Here is a 22,364-nt window from a genome sequence, read left to right on the forward strand (position 1 = left end):
GCCGGGCATCTTCCAGGAATCAGTAATACGCAATATTTACAATATACATATCAATAAAGTCATCGGTCTGTCGAACGAAGGTCGCATTCGCAGCAACAAAAAACTGTTAAGTCGTAAAACTTCTGCGGAGGCGTCGAACTCTTAAACGAAACAATTAAGTTACGGGTGTACGTTGCGTCAATATCGGTGTTGATATTTAGATCACCTTTAGTTCAATCTTTATTTAACAGGGCTTGTAATAAAAACAGCAACATAACGAATAATAGGTAGCCATCTAAATGGGCCAAAAACGGTCGGGAAAACCGACAACTTTTTTATAATTAATTAATGTTCTATGTACCTAACTTGTGTGTAATAATTAACTCTCGTGCCGACACCTTTAGGAAGTATAATGACAAGGACAAGAATGTAGCTTGCTGGTTCAATAATAGGCTAATAGTGTAATAGTTTATTTAGGTTGACTTTTTTCTTGAAAACTACGGAGTGGAGCGTCACTCGCAATTTTTTAAAACACCATAAACTCGCAAAAATTTACCGCCCTCGCTAGATAAAAGCGCGTTTCGCGTTTATTACACAATGAATTGTAGCATTTTATGTTAATAACAACAGTGTGGGCAGGGATGTCGAAATACTGACTAATCGGGCCGTGGGCCGGCGGTGGAAAAAAAGGCAATTTTAAATTATGCATGCTTCCCACATTGCGCGGTCGAAATAAGTTCTTTACTTTATGCTTCTAGTTTGTTAATTACTTAATTACGGGTGTAATTTTTATTTTAAGTATTAAGAGTAGGTAGGTACATAAACATAATGATATGCTGATTCTGTCAAATGATCAAATGGTGTTCGACCTTACACCTTAAAATATTATCTTACATTAAAGCCTCGTTTTCGTCTAATAAAGCAAAACTAATTATCAGTAAAATAATCGAAAAGGGGCACAATAAATATGTATCTTGTATGATTTATTGCTGTGAAAAATATCAAGAGTAATTTTCAAGAGGTCTATTCTATAAATCTATACTACACCTAACTCTTCGATGGTCCATTTAAGTACGTTTTCACTTTAACCACTTATGATTTTTACCGATACCATATACTACTTGTTTATATTTAAGTATGAGGTATACTCGAACATTTTACAACCATGAATTCAAAGACACAGACATATTAAATATATTAATAACGGGTCACTCACGTGTTACCGTGTATTTAATATGATTTCAAAGATTTAAATTACATATATTTTATATATAATCATAAAAGTAAGAAAAAACTAATTATTACTAAAATTCTAAACCATCTAAAATTTATATATTAAGATATATTGTTGCAAATGAGTTCGTTTTCAGCCTTGGCTTAACCCATTGCTGGTCGGTAAGTACATAATTTAACATTTGCAGAGGGCAGAGACCAATAAATTTAAATAAGTATTAAAATCTGCTTACGATTATGATTTGACTTCAGCTCTCGCCCACAATACTTGTTCATTATAATTTATAATTCGCCTATTAATAATTGCTGTAATTTCTATTATGATTCCAATTCTCGGTTAAACGCTACTTTATTTGGCCAGGACTCGTTAGCAGCTTGTACGGGACTGTTTTTACAAAAAACAAATATATTTATGATATTATACGACCATTTATCAAGCATACTAGGTTAGTTAGTAGTTTGGATGCCGGTTGCCTTACAAATTTATTTAACAAGTATGCTGTGAACTTTTTTAAGAGTTTCTAGAGTGGCTGAAAAGAAAAACTTTACTGAACTAAGTTAAAACTCGAAGTTGATACTCTCGCCATGTAAAGAAAATAAGTTTATTTATCTGCCTACATGAAAAACGGGTGACCCGTTGACCAGGCACGCTGTAAAGAGTTCGAAACGTCGGGATGTATTATAAATTCAATATACGCGATATAATCCGTTTTCATAGTTTTATTTCATGAGTTAATGTATCTTAATTGGCTGCCGCGTAAAAAGCCATGTTCACGACCATATGTGCCTCCTATGGGGTCAGAGCATTGTCCATAAGGTAAAACATTTGTTTTGCTAATAGTGCTTATTAATGAGCGATTTAATTTATGTGACATACCGTTTTTAATGAACTGTTGAAATTCGGCTGATGCATATTTGGTATCCACTTAATCTTCCTAAAATTTGACTAGAAAGTTACATTTATTGTGTAGGTAGTTAATACATAAGTATGTAAGTTAAATGTTTGTGATGTTTCTTTCTGTTTAACTATTAATCGCTTATTTCAACTTTTTCTTTAACCTTTTGGACGCCAATGACCGATATATACGCACCGTAGGTTCAACGCTAAAGACCGATTAATCGGTCATAGACCACAGAGCAACATAGACCTACATGCATATGCATAAAGTTCAATTTCAGTTTTGATACTTCGGTGACGTGGCGTCCGGATGACTGCTTTTGTGTTTGACACGGCGTCGAAAAGGTTAACCATGCCAGCCGTGTTTCAGATCAAATATGCGCTTATCAAACAACAATTGACAATAAAAAAGAATGACCTGACAGCATGTTGAATTTTATAAAAAAGTATTTAATGCGCTTGGATTTTTAGCAGTAACAATTGTAATGTAATTACGAGGAGGTCCCGTTTAGTAAGCGCAAGGAAAGTGCCTTATAACTAGCTTATACCTACAACAAAACTTTAGCTTCTCAAACAACCATTTCCTCAGCGAGATCGTTAGTGTAATGACTTAATAAGATCTTCGCACTATTCCGCACCTCAAGACCCAAACGTAGTATGTATGTATGAGGTAAATGCACCTGTTACCTTCTTAGACGGTTTATTATGTGGGCAGCATCGCCAGGGGGTTTAGGCAGCAAACAAGTACATTACCTTTATGATTTGTAATTCGCGACTTTTCGAAGTGTTGCCATATTATCGATGGAGGCGTGTTACAGGCACCGTGGTATAACGGTCTTATTTCTACAATTCTGCCAATAGGAAGGAAGAAGAAGTGGATTGTACTCAATACACGAGGCTTTAAATTTAAAGGGACGGCAGAAAACTACAGCTATTATTATGATTGCTTCCCTCCCAATATTCTCCGTCATGTTAATAATATTGTAAAATTTCCAAAATTTATGGATCGTGTTGCTAAACTTTAACACTTTCCAGCAATTTCGCGTTCCAGGGAAATTAAATTTCACGCTTAATTATCACTTTTGCGCGTATATTCGGAGTATGTCGTCGCCATAACTCACTGCGTAATAATACGGCGGCCATGTTGGATGATGCGCCTGCGTCGGTCGGCGCAAGTCTCTGGCGCGGGCGGTTGCAATTTACCTCTTACAGAGGAGACCAATTCAAACTTATATGTATTGTGTCATCAAAATTATATCTAAATTATATCAGTCGCCCATGCCGTGCGTATCGCCAATAGAGGTACGGGCAAGTAGGAGTGAAATACATGCGCGACTGACTTGATTTAGATGTCATTTTGATGTCACAATGTAACAAGTTTGAGAACAAATCAAATTATTTTATTAAATATTTTGATTTCTGTTTTTTAAAGTAGTCACACTACTATATATAAATTAAAAACTGTAATAGATGTCATATATTAAAGAAAAAGTGACGAAGCCCTCCAGTGGTGAAGGCCGGATTCGAACCGGCGTCTTTAGCTATCGTGGCTAACGCCATGAACCCCTAGGCCACCCCGCCACGGCGGTGCCCGTCCGAATTTCTCGACTATATGCCATCTTAGTAAGACTAGGCGTCTTTGACCAGCTCTAAGGGCAAGCAGTGCGCGCTCACAATGTAAGTTTGAATTGGCCTCCAGTACGAATTACGCCATTTCTCTGTGCATTCAGCAATAGAAGTAGCTAACTGGGCCAGGTCTTCATTCTTACTTTTATAGTAACGTGTGTTCACGTCATTAGTTGTATTACCATTTAATTACTTACTATCCAGTTAAAATGTCACGCGATTTTCACGTCAAGTAGTGTAGTCAGTCAGTCATTGGAATGTTACCTTAAAGCGCCAAATCTCGCAAAATTTTATTGAAATTACGTACCCATTGAGTTTGAAAAATTCTATAGGTGTAAAAAAAATGTCCGAGTGTGGACTTTCAAGTCAGCCTGCAGCGAAGTAAAATTACCTGCTAAGCGCATATAACTTGCACCGACCGCGACGCAACCGTTCATTAGCGTACGGATAATTACGCGCTGATAAAGCGAGCAAATTGTCTCCGAATTATCCGCCGTGTGATGGATATCTCTGGGCGCATCCTTTCTTGTCACCTCTAAATGACTACTCATTGTACGGTTAGTGGTAAGGTACATGAAAGAAATGTATGGTTAAATAGTCGAAGGAAATACACTTATTTGCCGTCACAACAATGGCGGTTCACTAGTATTTTGGAAATAATTTTATCGCGTAAGTGGTATTCTTCATCATCATCATCATCATGTATTTAAGAGCTGGGCTGTTGTCGGTGGAGCAATGAGCAATTTCGAAGTATCCCTATCCCGTGCCTTCCCTTTGACCGCCTGATACGACACGACGTTTACTTTTCCATTACTTGGTCAATGTAAGTTCTTAGGTTCCCAGCTCTTCCTAATTTCTTTCACTTTTTCTTCTTTAATGGTCTTCATATAATCGTTATGTCGTTTATAGTGTCTCATCATGTTTCCTCTTCCATTTTCAATAGTCTTTAAAGTACACCTACTCGCTTTTACTATCTTAATAACTATCATATGTCCCACAGTAAGCTCAATAAGGTTTGTGATTGTCCCCGCATATTTCCGCACAATTAAATTAATATCGGTATATTATAGGCCACCTATCCAACCATGATTTCTTTCAATCGACGTTCTTTACCCCCAAGCAACTTGTCCCATCATTATTGCTCGACGAAATCCGTATCTGTCATGACTGAGGACACGCCATAATGCAACTTTCCACCACATTACTTGCACCTAATTTACCATGACACCTCTAAGCGAACTACGCCTTACGGTGTCTTCAAATATTTAATTGTTGCAAAAAGCTTTTGTAAGCATTTGGGGAATTTGCATCTGATTAAAGAGCAGGTTTTTCCCGGTGCGGTCTTCCACTGAGATTGCGTTTGGAACGATAAGGTAATGTGAGGTAACGTTGACACTTGGCTTTGTGCTCGTCTAATAAATGATGTAATTGACACTGACAGTTATTTCTACCATAGGTATGTACTTTTACATTAGTCAATTGTGGTACCTATTGGTAATTTACATCAGTCTGGGATTAAAGTACCTACTGAAAAAAAAACTGTAGCCCAGTTCGTAACAGACGTTTATGCTTTGCATAGCTTTACATAGCTCTATAAAAATAAATTCACATCTGAAAATTGTTAATATATAAATTAATAAAATAAAATTTAATCACCTCTTAAAACAGTTCATACGAAATAAACAACAAAGTAGGCCACACTTGAGATACTTGTCTTCGATGGTCAGAAATCGATAAAATTTGTCGAGTTTTTAAGAAATAACTGATAAAGGCAATAATGTACTCCGCGTCACCTGATAAGCTACCTTTTTGGAAGCAAGTGGGAAATAAAATAAATGAAATAATTGTTTATATTCATCGATTTGGCCGTAAAAATACAGTAAAAGAAGGTGACAGTTCTAATTAAATAAATGTAAAATATTTAAAGGCGGTGATATCAAAGAGGCCAATTATAGGTGTGAAATTAATTTACGAAAAGTGAAAAGCTTCATCTGCAAGAACATACAGGAGGGGACGATTTTTCGGAAATGTACATAAACTCTGAAGTAATTATGTAATATTAAAAATATGTTGAAATCTATGAATAGATTAACCATAATCACATGACTAAAATCAAGAATTTGAGAGAAAAAATTCCCTGCAAAACATTTGAACGAGTGCATCAATACTGCAAAGAAAAAATTAAAATTTTGGAAGGTTCTCAAACTGTATACCCATCACGGTACTGCACCTGCACTTTACATATAGCCAATAATAACATGCCTCAAAATCACAGCTCGGTCGTGTTTGCTTTAAGCAAGAACTGTTCATTTTGCCGCCAATTTATTTTTATGTCCAATGGTCCTGTCTTTATCGGACTACCGTAAAACGATAACTGTCCGGTGAGATGGCCTATAATTTGAGAAAGACAATGTAAAATTTTACGATATAATCGTAACGAAGTGAGAAGCCGTGTTTGCTTTCCAGCAGGTAATTATGGTGTGGGGCCACAAAATGTCAATGTAATTTTACCTGACGCCACTGAGTCACTTCACCTTCTTTCACAAAATAGATCTGCAATCTGCATCCCTAGTGTTGCCTTCAATTAATAGAGCGTGCTTAAGATAAATAAATACCTTATATTTCTGGCATTAAATGTTGTATGTATGTGTATGTACTTTGCAAATGTATTACAAATGCCATGCAGAGTTAGCTTGGTCGGACTCTAAGCATTTTCTAGTCAACTAAGAGGAAAGGGGACAATCGATTCTCCGTACAACCGTAGTCCTCATTTTCCTCCCTAGATATTGGCATTATGGAAAAATATTTTTACAGAATTTTGTGTATTTTAGCTATAAAAAACTTTAAAAAATCAAACGGTCGCGGCATTAGATTTTTTAATTTTTTTAATTAGGTATTATAAAAGTTAGGAGCGTAAAACAGGTTTCATACAATTTTTTTAATGCTCCTGACTCTTATAATAATGATAATATAAAAAAATAGCTTTGATTAAAATACATCAAATTGTGTAAAAATATTTTTAATAATTTTAATATCCAGAGAGGAAAATGGGGACTACGTTTGTATGGCAAGGGGGTTTCGGGGCGGTCGTCCCCTTAAGGCCGTCAACCCTAACACATTTTCGATCAACTTTGACCCAAAAAAGTAATCAATAAGTTTGACATATTTCTGAGCATTTAAAAAGTAAATAATACACGTGACCACGAACGGAGGTGCAGCACAATAGCACAATAGTGGGGACATAGTACGGTCGTACAATGCGGTCCGTGTATGCTGGCCTTATGATGATAAATGCTGGATATTGTGCGGGCTTGTCATAGCCGTACGGTGCGCATGAAAGAAGAAAATGAGACTTTAATTTAAAATATCATAAATATCATATCATCACATTACAGTCGACTTCGTGAGCTTATGTAATATTTTGTTGTCTAAACCTACATCTAAGCAGACTATTAAATTGTACCACTTAAGGTGGTTCGATTTTCATACAAAATTCAATCTGCTTTAATTAAGGCACTACACACTATTACTACACAAATATTTGCTCATTTATCTACTTTCGAATATTCGTTTGCGCTAAATTAATAGAAAAACTTTGTTTCATACAGAAATCATACATAAATCAACGTAATTTTTTCATCAATTTTACGTATGTGTGTGTCACAAATGTCGTGTACAAATACATTGCGTGCGGCGTTGCCACTCTTTGACGTTGGCGACGTTGCCTGGCCGACCTGGCAGGATTTGCAGTGCCGTCATGTTTAGTGCATTTTTATTTGACACTGTTGACACTGACACATAGGGTCATGTTTATTGTGACATCAATTTGTTTGTATAAATTGAAAATGATAGCAACGCAAAGAGTATAATAATATATGTAGCAACGTCTAAATCAAGTTACAAAAATCATCGGTGTTCTGGTCCGCGAAAATCCAGAAAAATTCAGACTCGATTGAAGCGGAATTCATGATGGTGAAGTTTCGTAAGGTAGGTACAGTTTCATTCCTTCATTGTACATTGTAATTTTCTCGTGCCGATCTTTTTAGAAAATAATTCTCACTTCTTCCGTAATGGTAGATATAAGCAGTGAACAATACCTATATAGGTATAATGTAATTATTACTGTTTTGGTTGCCGAATAGTCAATGTGTCACTAACTCTAGGTTTTTTCAGGTATTGTGTAAAATGAAGAGGCATTCTTGGAAATAAAATGTTTTCCTTCATTAGCCAGAAAAAATCAGGACATCCTCACTGCAATAAAGTAAAATAAAACATTTCCTGGGGATGAAAATTATGGAATTTTGTCTATGAATGAAAAACACAATTATTACTAGGTAAGTAAATGATAACTTTATTAGAATCCATATTGTTGCTTCATCTTTCTTCCTATAACATTAGAGATTTTGTGCTATCATGATATTATTTTTCTTTCAGGTACAGGGACAACTACGGATAACAAATACTTATGAAAAAATGTTATTTCACTTGTTGTGTGAATCCATCTACACCAACAAGACATCCACTGCTGGACATAGGCCTCCCCAGGGATCTCCACAACGACTGGTCTTGCAAGACCGGCCAAAATATCGAGAAATAAATAATATAAATAAACATCCCGTTTTCTATAATAGTTATAATTAGAAGGCCATGCAATGTTGTTACTCACTGTACCTACTTGAATCCAAAAAAATAATATAAAAAAAGTTTTAATTTTATTTTACAATTACTACTTTATTATTAGTACATTACGATACAAGTGCGAAAAGTAGGAAATTGGCAACGAGTGGCGATAAATTGAAACACGACCGAAGGACATATCGAAAATGTAAAGGGCCATAATTATGTACTGTAAAACGTTGTACAATACACGTGCGAAAAGGTAATTCGCAACTCGTGTCGATTAAAACACTTCCTTCGGTCGTGTTTCAATTTATCGCCACTCGTTGCCAATTTCCTACTTTTCGCACTTGTATCGTAATGTACTAATAATAAAGTAGTAATTGTAAAATAAAATTAAAACTTTTTTTATATTATTTTTTTGGATTCAAGTAGGTACAGTGAGTAACAACATTGCATGGCCTTCTAATTATAACTATTATAGAAAACGGGATGTTTATTTATATTATTTATTTCTCGATATTTTGGCCGGTCTTGCAAGACCAGTCGTTGTGGAGATCCCTGGGGAGGCCTATGTCCAGCAGTGGATGTCTTGTTGGTGTAGCTGGATTCACACAACAAGTGAAATAACATTTTTTCATAAGTATTTGTTATCCGTAGTTGTCCCTGTACCTGAAAGAAAAATAATATCATGATAGCACAAAATCTCTAATGTTATAGGAAGAAAGATGAAGCAACAATATGGATTCTAATAAAGTTATCATTTACTTACCTAGTAATAATTGTGTTTTTCATTCATAGACAAAATTCCATAATTTTCATCCCCAGGAAATGTTTTATTTTACTTTATTGCAGTGAGGATGTCCTGATTTTTTCTGGCTAATGAAGGAAAACATTTTATTTCCAAGAATGCCTCTTCATTTTACACAATACCTGAAAAAACCTAGAGTTAGTGACACATTGACTATTCGGCAACCAAAACAGTAATAATTACATTATACCTATATAGGTATTGTTCACTGCTTATATCTACCATTACGGAAGAAGTGAGAATTATTTTCTAAAAAGATCGGCACGAGAAAATTACAATGTACAATGAAGGAATGAAACTGTACCTACCTTACGAAACTTCACCATCATGAATTCCGCTTCAATCGAGTCTGAATTTTTCTGGATTTTCGCGGACCAGAACACCGATGATTTTTGTAACTTGATTTAGACGTTGCTACATATATTATTATACTCTTTGCGTTGCTATCATTTTCAATTTATACAAACAAATTGATGTCACAATAAACATGACCCTATGTGTCAGTGTCAACAGTGTCAAATAAAAATGCACTAAACATGACGGCACTGCAAATCCTGCCAGGTCGGCCAGGCAACGTCGCCAACGTCAAAGAGTGGCAACGCCGCACGCAATGTATTTGTACACGACATTTGTGACACACACATACGTAAAATTGATGAAAAAATTACGTTGATTTATGTATGATTTCTGTATGAAACAAAGTTTTTCTATTAATTTAGCGCAAACGAATATTCGAAAGTAGATAAATGAGCAAATATTTGTGTAGTAATAGTGTGTAGTGCCTTAATTAAAGCAGATTGAATTTTGTATGAAAATCGAACCACCTTAAAATATAATAAGGAAAGTACATTTTACAATTTTGCGAAACTATTTCTAGATTTAATTTATTTAGTGCGCAACGTTCTAATGCTTGAAATTTTCAGTTCTAAAATAATTCACTTCGTACTGTAATTTTGGGAAGTTTAAAACAACAAAAAAAAACATGATATCAGATAAAGCAAAATAAACAAATGCAATACGAGTAATCCTGTTAATATATTATTAAATCCCGTCGCCGCGTCTGTCTGTGTGTATGTTCGCGATAAACTCAAAAATTACCAAACGGATTTTCATGCGGTTTTCACTTACCAATAGAGTGATTCTGGAGGAAGGTTTAGGTGTATAATTTGTTAAGGTTTCAACCCGTGCGAAGCCAAGGCGGGTCGTTAGTTTGTAATTAAAAAACCGGACAAGTGTGAGTCGGACTCGCCCGCCGAATGTTCCGTACTTTTTAGTATTTGTTGTTATAGCGGCAACAGAAATACATCATATGTGAAAATTTCAACTGTCTAGCTATCAGGGTTCATGAGATACAGCCTGCTGACAGACAGACGGACAGAGGAATCTTAGTAATAGGGTCCCGTTTTTACCCTTTGGGTACGGAACACTAAAAACAGACGGATACCAAAGTACTTCAACTTGGATTAACATATAATATCTAAGTATCTTCCTAAATACAATTAAATGAAGTCGCGGGCAAACGCTGCATGGGTATTCGAATTTTAGTTATTCGAACTGTTTCCCATATGATACTGATCAGTCAGTGTCCTTTTTGACACTAACAGATCAGTATCATATCGGAAACAGACCGAATAACTAAAATTCGAATGCGCCTGTATGTTTAGATATAAGCTCAATCTAGTTATATTTATTTGATAACGTCAAAATCACAGCACAACTGACTAAGGGCTTTTAAACTGATTGCGAGCATTTAAAGCTATTAGTTAAATTTGCATTATTATCTTAATTCCCAGTAATTAAATAATAAAAACAACATCGATAACTAAATATAACTTAAACGAGTTACGTTAATGTAGGCTAATCTATTATTTTATTCGTGCATAAAGTAGGTAGATATTTTATCAGAAATATTGACAATATTGCCATGATCGCCCTAGATATATGTAAATGCTCATAGAATTTTTAATAGGTATCTGAGTTAGTTACTTTGCATGAGATTTAAGTAGGTAGGTAAAATTGTCTTAACAAAAGATTATGATAATGCCCACATTTGCGGACGGTACGCACGTGTGAATCGTTTATTTAGAGCACTGTACATGTACAATAACTTTTCGGAGGTGACCGGACTTTGTCCAAGAGGCGTCCGTCATGCTCATGCTTGGGGACGATATTATGCAATAACAATTTCCTAAAATGTTGTTCCTAAAATATTATTACTTTCAAATTATTTATTAATTAAGGGTTTACAGTCACCGACCGTATCTTACTCAACGAAGCACGAAATATACTAATAACTTTAATACTTTCTCCTCTGTTAACTATTAATCGTCTTGATTTGTAACTTTTTCTAGTGTATTTGTAAGAACAAGATAAAATATAAATTAATTAAATGAGACTTAGGGTTGTTCTGAGAAGGGGGTTCATATTTAACTCTACTAATAAGGCAATGGTCAGATATTTTTGCGCTTTTTACCGTGTATTCATTCAGCGTGCTATTTTAGGTGACTACTTGGTAAATAATATTTAAATAAGTACCATTTGAATTCGACTCACGTAATGAAGTGTTTTAATTACCAGACAATGTATTTCAAGCCTACTCGTATTTAAAACATATTTTTTTATTTACACCCTCATTAACTCGACTTTATGCAACAATTTACACCAGTAAGGATATTTAAATATTTCACTCCGTTAATTCGTATGTAATGGATTCTAAATATTGCCTGGACATACGCTATTAACCTCACACCTGCCTTACTGCCTTCGCGCATCCAGCTTGAAACCAAAACGTGCCAAGTGTATTCAAAAACCTGTTCTAATTTTAACTTTGTTACTCATTTAATAAAGTCTAAAACGAAAAGAATAATCATAGCACATGATGCTCTGCTATTTGCATATACTACAGGTATTACAGTAATGTGAGACAATTTGCGTGCATTCATTATTTCTAATAGCAAAACAAATTAATAAAAACCCGTATCTTTAGTTTTATTGTTAATTCTTTCCATAGATCTTATTTACTTATTTAGAGCTACGAGATCGCTGTTTTGAATAAATTATTTAAGTACTAAATTTACAGCAATGTTTTTCACTAATTTACTATCTACCTTTTGCATATATATAAATTTATATTACACATCTCATTTCAAGAGTTATTGGTATTAAAAGCAAGTTATTTAATGTAACTAATTAAATTGATAATGTGGAAACAAATTAAATTTAACTAAATTAAACATATAAAATCAAAATCACATAAATAATAATACAAATTTCATTAAGAAATAGTGACTTATGCATAAAGAAAAATAATAATAATAAATAATTTCCGAGTAACCAACATACAGCTAACATACAGCGTGCAAAAGGTTCACCGGCAAATAAAATATGCAGTTTATTGTAGCCCTTGGTTAACACGGTTGTTGCGTGTGCGCGTGTCACTTTGCAGCCACGCCCGCTGTATTAAAAATAACGATAAATTGCGCGTCATTAACCAGCATCAATATTAATGACTGATTTAATAGTATTCAGATTAGTTGACACTTAGTTCAGACAGTTTGTTAGTAGGTACCGGATTTGAGAAATGCCCTGATCATGCAGTGGTTGTCAGTTTGACACTTGGATAAAATAATTTTAATTTTATTAAATCAATTTTTATAGATACAAATTATTTTTTGAAAATGAATGCACTGCCACTGGAGGCCTTGGTCACTTTTTCTTCGTATATAACATTTATTTCGGTTTGAAATCAATTTTCTTTGTACATATATATATCCCTGCTTTTTATTAATTAGTCGGTTTTTGTTAAACTTGTATGCCTGTTTTTAGTATAATTTGATTTGATAAAAATAAAAGTGGGGAAAATATGCTGAAGTAGCAATTGCGAAAACTCTTATATTCCTTTTTTAAGAATTGTTTTTATTTTTGAGGTTAAGTGTCAACCTAAAACACCTTGATTATACATAGGGACTGATTGAATTGGAATAATTTATTTAATAGTTTTTATTTGTATTTTCAGGTCAGTGCTTAGGCGTGGCAAGGTCGGTTAATGCATGGGTGTGTTTGTTTTGTCTTTTTATATCCATATTTTTCTACCTTTCTTGACAGATATCAAACTATTTTTGTTTATGGCCTTATTTTTTTTAACGGAAAATTCGATTATTCCAGAAAGTGTTGACGTCTCTTAAAAATTTATGAGTACCTATCAATTTTGGTTATTTGTTGTATACGGCATCCATAGTTGACACAATAAATGGAGGCTGCCCACGTGCTATTCTGCTGCGGTTAAGGGGGCGATCCACTGCATGCAAAGGCTGTGACCTCTCACGAGGTATCCGTATTACCGAATTTCTTTAATTTTTCTTAGCTTATTAAAGTGTTCCATTGTTGGGAAAACCGTTGGCTATGCGTATTTTGGAACGCAGCGTAGTGTTCCGCATATTAACTGTCCTCGTGAACCTAGAATGCTGCGCTCCATTGCTCGCTGGCAAACTTCTGGTTCTCAACTTCTCAGTGAGCGAACATGTTTGGATACACAACAGGCAGAATACACAATTTCTTATAAATAATGACATAAAACAAAAAAATCACAATAATTTTTTATATTAAATAAAAACGAATTGGCTTGCCGCTTAAATATTAAAATAACTTATCCAACACGTAAATATTAGTACTTAAGTTGACATTTCGTCATTAACAAAAAATAAAGATATGCATATTCAGATTAAGACAACTGTACCGGCCATACCCTATAAATGTAAACTATTAAAGTGTGTTTAAATGGCGCCGACTTTGCTCCCGTTATTTCTTATTTAGCGAAATACCGCCAATTATTTTCGAATTGGACGCTGTAACATGCGACGATATAATAAAACGAACTCCTTATGTTGCCGGGTTCAATCAACACGTGGTCAATGATAATGTAATTTTTAAATCAACGGGTTTTGTTAAGTGAGTTGCGAGAAAGAAGCTTCGAATCGGACCAAGCTAACTCTGCATGGCATTTGCAATGACAAAGTGTAACAATGTCGTCATTAATGTCATATTATTATGAAAATCTGACGTTTATTATGACACTACCTCACTTTGTTCTGTTCAAGTCAGTGCAAAGTTACCGTAGATGGACTCTACTCGTGTCTTCTTTAATACTTTCCACACGCTTCCTAAGCAGTTTTATCAATAAACTGAAATAGATGTCATATATTAAAGAAAAAGTGACGAAGCCCTTACTAGTTGCTTGCCCTTAGAGTTGGTCAAAGAGGCCTAGTCTTAGTAAGATGGCATATAGTCGAGAAATTGGGACGTGTTCCGCCGTGGCGGGGTGGCCAAGGGGTTCAAGGCGTTAGCAGGGATTGCTAAAGACGCCGGTCCGAATCCGGCCTTCACCACTGTAGGGCTTCGTCACTTTTTCTTTAATATATGACATCTATTTCAGTTTATAATTTATATATAGTAGTGTGACTACTTAAAAACACATATCAGAATATTTAATAAAATAATTTGATTTGTTCCCAAAGTTGTGTGCAGTTTTATCAACTTTTATCGGCTCTCGAATAAACACAATTTCCAAAGTGCAAAAGTATTCAATAATAACTCATACCTTGGCACAGACGATTAGGTGATTCATTTCGTAATTTGAAATTAGCCAAAGTGAATTTATTCTTGTGTTCATTCATCAAAATCACTGAAGAAGTCATAATCGTTTTAGCAAATTATTAACTTATCAGTGCAATTTATCAAGTTCACAGTTGAAATAATTAAATTTTTGCAATTTAAAAATATTTCTGAAACCGTGTACCTAGTTAGTATGTATATAAACTTTTAATTGGCATGTAGCAGGTATCTTTCCCATACTTAACTCGTAAAGTGAGTTACTTAAAATTCTGATCTAATGACAAGTCGCGCACTTTGAAACCTCGTCAACTACGTTGTGTATATACCTTTTCACTAGTGGTTCTGCGATCTGTACCCTCGTGAATGGCACCCGCGTGCCGCACGCCCGTGCACCCGAGCCAGCTTGCGGACGCCCTAATATTCGCTAATACTTAAATACGCTCTCCTAGTCGGTTGTGAGTTGTAGTGACCCTGCTTATGAAGCTGAAGGTCGCGGGTTCGAATCCTGGTAAGGACATTAAATTTATTTATGTATTTATCAAAAAATTTGTTCCTGAGTTATGAATATTTCTATGTACTGAAAATAATTATTTATATATAACTATATATTATATATATCATTGTCTAGTACAAGACTTATTGGGCATAGTGTGGGACTAGGTCGGTCTGTGTTAAATTGTCTTATACTTAATATTTATTTATTGCTCCAAAGCAGCGATTTTGATGATGTAAAAATGAAAGTGAAATACAAAATGGCAAAACAATCTCATTTGCAATTATGTTTAGTAAACATAATTGCCACATTTTGTTTATGACGTGGCGTTAAACTTAAACGTCTTAATCAACATTAATTTCGGTCCCAGATTAAACAATAACGCTTTTAACGACTCCATAAATTCAAGCTGAATGCGTCAATTTTACGCCCATGTACACAGAAGCCAATAAAAAGGATATAAAAGTAACAAACTTACTTTTACGCTGACTCGTAGGCGTAAATTGTATGCAGAGAAATATAGGAAGTTATACATTTTGTCGTTTGTTGAAACACCCTTCAGCCATAATTACGTAGAAATTTTGTCAGTTTTTAGGGCGACAACATTTTAAAGTTGAATAGATTATAAAAAATATAAAAATTCTGGAACTTCTTGTAAAACCTCAGCAGGCAAGGAATCTGTGTGACACCACCAGTATTAGGTACTACGGAAACAGGGTACATCCCCGCAACCTTACCGCAAATTGAGAAACATGCATATTGCACCGATTCCGCACTGGTAAGTCAAGTCGAGGAGTAGCTTTGATTTGAGGCCCGCAGTTCATCCGAAAAAAATATTTGCTCAAATACGGTCTAGTAGGTACAGAAGGTACCTACTGGTGTTAGCGACTTAGGCCGGTCAGACCGGCAAGCATGAGTTGCGTTCTCGCGAGCGAGTCCATCCATACTTAAAGTCGCCCAAGCTGTACGCGCGCGAGTACGCAACTCATGCTAATACAGTACAGGAATGGAAGGTCGGATATGTAGTACAGTCGGTGCCTTAACATAAGTATCCAATTTTCTATACAACTTGGCGACATAGTTGGAAAAAAAAACTTACTAAATCAGCGTATTTTTATATAAAGTGTGGTTTGTAAGTGCGCAGGCGCCACTCAAGGTTCGCAATTACCCCGACATCTGGGTCACTTCGTATGAATATTGTTGGGCCTACGCTGGTCTTCCCTGCGCTGCGGGAGCAAAGGTTAGATTGCATGTTAATTTTAGGAGAATTCCGTTAATTCTTGTTAGTACCTAATTGTATACATGAAACGTAATCTAGTTATCATTTCTTTTTATTATAACGTTATGAATACTCGTACCCTCTTTTATCACGTACTTATTTCTTTAACGTTACGATTATTTCCTGTTGGTTTAGGTAAACGTTTGTGTTGTAATACAGTAAACCAAATGTTAAACAATATTTAACCTTGTCGTAGAGATTTTAAAATTTAATATGTAAGAGGAGTGCAGGAAACATTATTTTCTCTTTTATCTTGGTTGATTACATGTATTAGACTAAAAATCTAATATCAATGTCCGTCTTCAATAGTTTTTGCCTCTATATGCGTGTGTGCCTTTAATTACCACGAAAAATAAAGGGCATAGAATCATCTTTAATGCACTCATTATTTTTTATCCAAATTTCTCCTGTCATCGGGAACATCAAAACTTTCTCAGTACGTGATCCCTTCATACTTTTACTGTACGGCAACACGGTACCATAAACCTGTCCGATTGTGATGTCCACATTAATTCTACAATCTCGTATCTTACCTTAATATATAAACGAACTTGTTACTTAGATAATAAAGTCTAAAATCGAATTGTCTACGGTTAAAGATGAGAGATTGAAAAAGTTAATTAATTTTTATGATTACCGTTAATCGACGATTCGTTATTCGGGCATGGTTTAATTATTTCGCTAATGAAATTAAACTGCATTGTAATTTAATTGCTTATTGATTTATTATTTGTTTGTGACATAGTTAGCGAGTTTTCGCTCTAGCTGGTTCTGATGTGAGCTTTTCCCACGGAAACTTTAGAAAAAACTGAGGGTTGTTTGAAAAACGATCACATATAATATAACAGAAAGTTAAATTAAAATACAATATGCAACAGCCTTATGTTGCATCATTGGAAAATAGAACCCAATTTACATCCAGGTAATAAAGTACACATTCGAACTGGTTTTCAAATGTAATATAGGGCGTGCTGCGGCAGAATATTATAGTCGGGATAGGTACATTTATTTTTTGAAAGTATAGCCTTTGGGGATGAGATAACATAAAGATCATCGAACCTCCACTCGAATAGGCAATACCTTGAATATTTGTTCCAGCCGAGCTACACAGAATTTGAATTGTTTGATTCTAATTCTATAGCATTTAACTCTAGAATAAGTTATGTTATGATGTAATTAGTGTAAATGCTTGTAACATGGTTAAAGGTGATAACACTAAGATACGGCTAAGAAATAGACTTTATCATTTATTTCTAATAGCTTTTAAACACCAATAAAGTCAATAATGACGTACAATAACGACGCAATAAAAACTTCTTAAGGTGCTCCTATACACAGCACTTGCAAAGCGTTTTAATACAATATTTGACAAGAATAACATAGTATAACATTTTGATATTTAGTAGATATTACTTGTTTTTATAACATAACTGCTGTGTGAGACCATCTTTAGAAGATCCTAATTTTGCTTAAGTACTTGTTTATATATACCTAATTTGTTATTATATAAAACTATTCTAAAATGCCTAATTACCGGATGGATCATAACAAACAGATATTTAACTACATATTATAATGAGGATTATGACTTCCGCTTATATTTAATATTAGGTTTTGTGAATTAGGAATATTTACCAAGGAACTGCTTTTCTAGCTGTTGCTTAAATGAAAATTGCACACCAACCGCACAATTTAGGTAGGTACAGGCATCTTAACCATTAGCTTAGCACCCCTGTATGCAGAGATTCCAAGCATATTTGTATGCAGCAGAGATAGAGATTCTAAGCTAATAACTTTGCTGGCCGTGCATTAAAAAAAAAACATATGTATTTATAAAAGTTGCAGCTGGGATGCATTTCATCTGGTTTCGGACGCATTTCATCTGGTTCGTATGAAAATCCGTTCAATAGTTTTTAAGTTTATCGCGAACGTACATACATACAAACGGACAGACGCGGCGGGGAACTTTGTTTTATAAGATCTAGTGATAGCCAAGCATTATTTATTGGTAGAGTTAGACCAAGCTAATTTTTACCTTTAAACCTCATAATTTAGTAGAAGCTTGACGTTTAAAATAACACTTTCACAGTCTGTGCTATCAGAATCGCTGCCAACTCAGCTTGGTCTAACTCTGTTTGGATTTGCAGATTTTGTATCTGCATCAATTCAGATTTTTACCTATTTATGTCAACTATAACAAACAAATGAAAAAATATATAGAATGGGTAAATAAAATATAAATAAATGGAATCTATTTGAAACCTCTGACGATAAAAGATTCAAGATTTTATATTTTTAACAAATAAAAACATTTTATTATTGTTGCATAGGTATATTATTCAGACTCAAAACTAAGCACTCAAAATTCTGAATTGCACCATAGGTTTCAAAACTCCACGCGAAGGAACCTCCATGCGTATATATAATTTCATGCATTAAAGATGGCGTGTTAACAAAATGAACATAAAACCATAAAGGACTCCCTACAGAGTCTGTAATATTGTGTGCTTTCCTAATAACACTAACAGCTTGTTTGTTTGTTTGTAACAGGAGGAAGAGTCGACAGCCAAAGAAGGTTGCAAGGTAGGTGAGCGATGGTGTAAGCGATGATGATGATGATTGACATCTGAAGAATAAAAGAGCTCTCAATATCAACAAGACATTGTATAGTAGGAATCAAAATGGACCTACAATCCCTCCTTGTGATACTACATGGTTACTTTACATATGTGATCAATTAAATATTGTAACGATATCTTTACAATAAGAAGAGCTTTGTCTTTCATGATATGAAGATATTTTTTCATACCAAAATATTACTCAATATAAATATAAACTTATTTTTAAAAGTTTTTAATCATAATAATGAGAAGATCTCACTTTTGTGTAGGTATAGTTATGTTCTTTTGTTTTTCATTGCTGAAGAAATAACGTTGCCTGACGTTGTTCAGCATTTATTTATCGTAATTTTATAATTAATCTAAAAACATTACTATGGTATGGTAGGTACATACATCACTGTTAACTTTAAAAATATTTGTCTATGTTCCCTTCGTTACAAAACCAGTTACAATTATTTGGTATTTAAATCAATCTCTGAGCTAATACAACAAGCTTTGTGCATCCTACGAAGGCTCGTCTTAGTTAGTTCTTTTTGATATAAATTTGTCTAAGCTCATTTGTGTATATGTCAGAAAGTCACGTAGGTACGTGACAAGCGGTTACATAGTAAAGTTTAGCTAGTGTTTTTATTGGAGAAAAAACAGTGTTAATTAGTAAGCGTGTTACAAATAGGTACATGTACACACAGTACCTACTTAACAACTATCGGTTTCACCTGAAAAACTAACAGATTAGCAATGGTAAAGTCAGTACCAGAAGTAGATATGCTGAACATGGTCGGAAAATAATGCTCTTGTGAATGTAAATGAATGATTGCATGTCTTTTTGTTTTGTGTCTAATTAAACTGTTATTTTGTAATTTGTTGTTTTATTTATTTTTTATTAAACGCTTATTTGTAATGGATTTATAGTGCTACTTTTTAATTTGTGCTTTTAAAAATTAATAGAGTATGGTGAATCTAATTCACTTAATTTTGGCCAACACTACGTTAGGAGCGTTTTCATGGTACAATTATAATATCATATTTAGAACGAGACGGCTCCAGTGTTCTTAACTTATGGGAACGAAAAGCACAAGTTTTGTTTTCAGTTTCTTTCAAGATTATAAAAAAACTAAGACTGGAATTTGCTGTTATACTTATAGCAACAAACGCAGCTACTGTTGTGCCGTCGGAAAGTTTCCAAAATTGTGAAATATCCACATGGAAAAATTCCAGAAACTTCTCATATTTTTGTATGGTGTAAGCGCCGCAGACAATAGCAACAGCGAGTAAAATAGAACAACATAGAACATTTAAGTAATTTACCCACCGTTTTTACCCAGCTAGAAATATACAAATGCAAGCGCGAACATGAGTTATAGGGCCAAGAAACGAATCGTGAACTCGACCAGAACTTAGTTAACGAAAGGAACAATGTTAAAAGCAATTCCACTGTAATGACACTCGTAACTGAGGATCAACTCGCGCGCATTACAGCGTAATGGAGACGTCAAGGCAGAGATTAACGGGAGTAGGGTACGGCCATCTTTAAGTTCGAACTTAGATGAAGTATTAAAGTAACGAGAATAAAATGTTGCGCTAATATTGAAATAATCTGACTGTTGTACACCATCTCAAAAATATTGTTGAAATGACAAATATTTAAAGTATTTTGTGCTCTACGATTTTGCGGGACAGGACATGTCAATTTCCGCGTGTAACTAAGGCCTCTTCTTATAAAGAAACTACCTATCCGCTAGCGCTAAAATGGATTAAAAGGAATGTTAAAAATTCATGACTCACTAATAATAAAAGCAATGGTTGCAATATTTGTCAAAAAACGCAGTGTAAACTACGTGCACATGTACATTGAATATTTACCTTTTGATCTCCTTGTTTAAATGCGTAAATTGTTTAGAAATTGTAACATGTTTTTGCTCCGTATCACACCTATAAACGCGTGTTTTTATAAAATGCTATTAATTAAAGCGACCACAAATCCACTGACGAAAACGCTAATATTTCCCTAGCGAATAAACTTATCAAAGTCCGCAAAAGATTAACTAATCTTTCTTTGATCATGAAATAGAATCTCTCTATTAAACGAGCACCTCTGATTCCCACAATCGATCCGCGGCGTAACAAAGACGTCGGCGCCGCGCGATAATCTTCCAAGCGGCCATTTTGAGAATCACGAATACAAAATGGCGGTGCATGAAAGAGTTTCTGTGTGGCTTTATCTTGGCTCGGGCTTTTAGGATAGTGAGATAATTGCTTAAGTATTTGAATTTGCGGGAGATGTGACGGAAATTAAACGTTAAGAGCTAATAACGTCCTTTCTGAGATCACTTTGTTACCGAAGTTATATCTAATGAGCGTGAATATGAGGAACTTTAACTTATAGTTATTTGCTGACAACCAGACGCTATCAGCGGATTGTGAACAGCGTTCGCCCATAAAGATAGCGAAGAATAAATAATAAATCACCTGCACTAACTTAAAGCAAAACGCAATACATAATTACTTTACTTCGGAAGAGTGATAGGAGTATGTACCTATCTATGTCTCATGAAATATTACCATCACTGGAATAAATTATTCCACAATTTTATTATCTCTCATATCATCCCATGAAAAACTGCCCTTTTTATCGAGCCAATTATTCTATAGACTGCGTATAATTTCCAATGTAAATACTAGTGATATATTATTTTCAGCACATGTCCCTCAGCGGACGGGATAATGGTCACCCTCGCCATCAATTTCGTGGCGTGAGTCCCGACAATTTGTTGTTAGTGTTGTCACCGCGCAGCCAAGTGGGCGCGTTCGCATTGCTATTTAGTATCAAGTACTAGAGGTAATACAATATTTTTTGCACTTGAAACTACTCCATGGTTCTGTATGTTAGATTTTAATGAGCATTACCTAATAATAAAACGACGTTTCAAACGATTTAAAACTCTTGTTCATAACTGCTATCAAATTCAAAATATCAAGAGAGAGAGAGAGAGAGAGAGAGAGAGAGAGAGTCGATATAGTGTATGTTAGGTAAGTGGGTTAATTTTATTGTGATGACATAATTATACCTATCTTAAGAAATATTTATCAAGCTTTTTCTTTTTAAAATAACCTACAATGTTTTTTGAAGCGATGACAACACACCGTTAAAAAACTACACCGTGAAATAAATTTGAAACTTTGTGAGCCCTAACTTA

General features: G+C 34.6%; 1 protein-coding gene across 3 annotated transcripts in view; it reads left to right on the forward strand.

Annotated features, from left to right (window-relative positions):
• Positions 1-22,364, forward strand: part of LOC134744624 (serum response factor homolog) — a 278,373-nt gene that overhangs the window by 81,243 nt on the left and 174,766 nt on the right. For 2 of the 3 annotated variants that reach the window (XM_063678502.1, XM_063678503.1), the window contains exon 3: positions 19,097-19,129. The exons of the other annotated variant lie outside the window; for it this stretch is intronic. In XM_063678502.1, coding sequence (XP_063534572.1) covers positions 19,097-19,129 — 33 coding nt within the window. The remainder of the gene's footprint in view (positions 1-19,096; positions 19,130-22,364) is intronic. 3 annotated transcript variants of the gene reach the window in all.

This window comes from Cydia strobilella, chromosome 10 (genome assembly GCF_947568885.1).
Source record: "Cydia strobilella chromosome 10, ilCydStro3.1, whole genome shotgun sequence".
Taxonomy (NCBI): domain Eukaryota; kingdom Metazoa; phylum Arthropoda; class Insecta; order Lepidoptera; family Tortricidae; genus Cydia; species Cydia strobilella.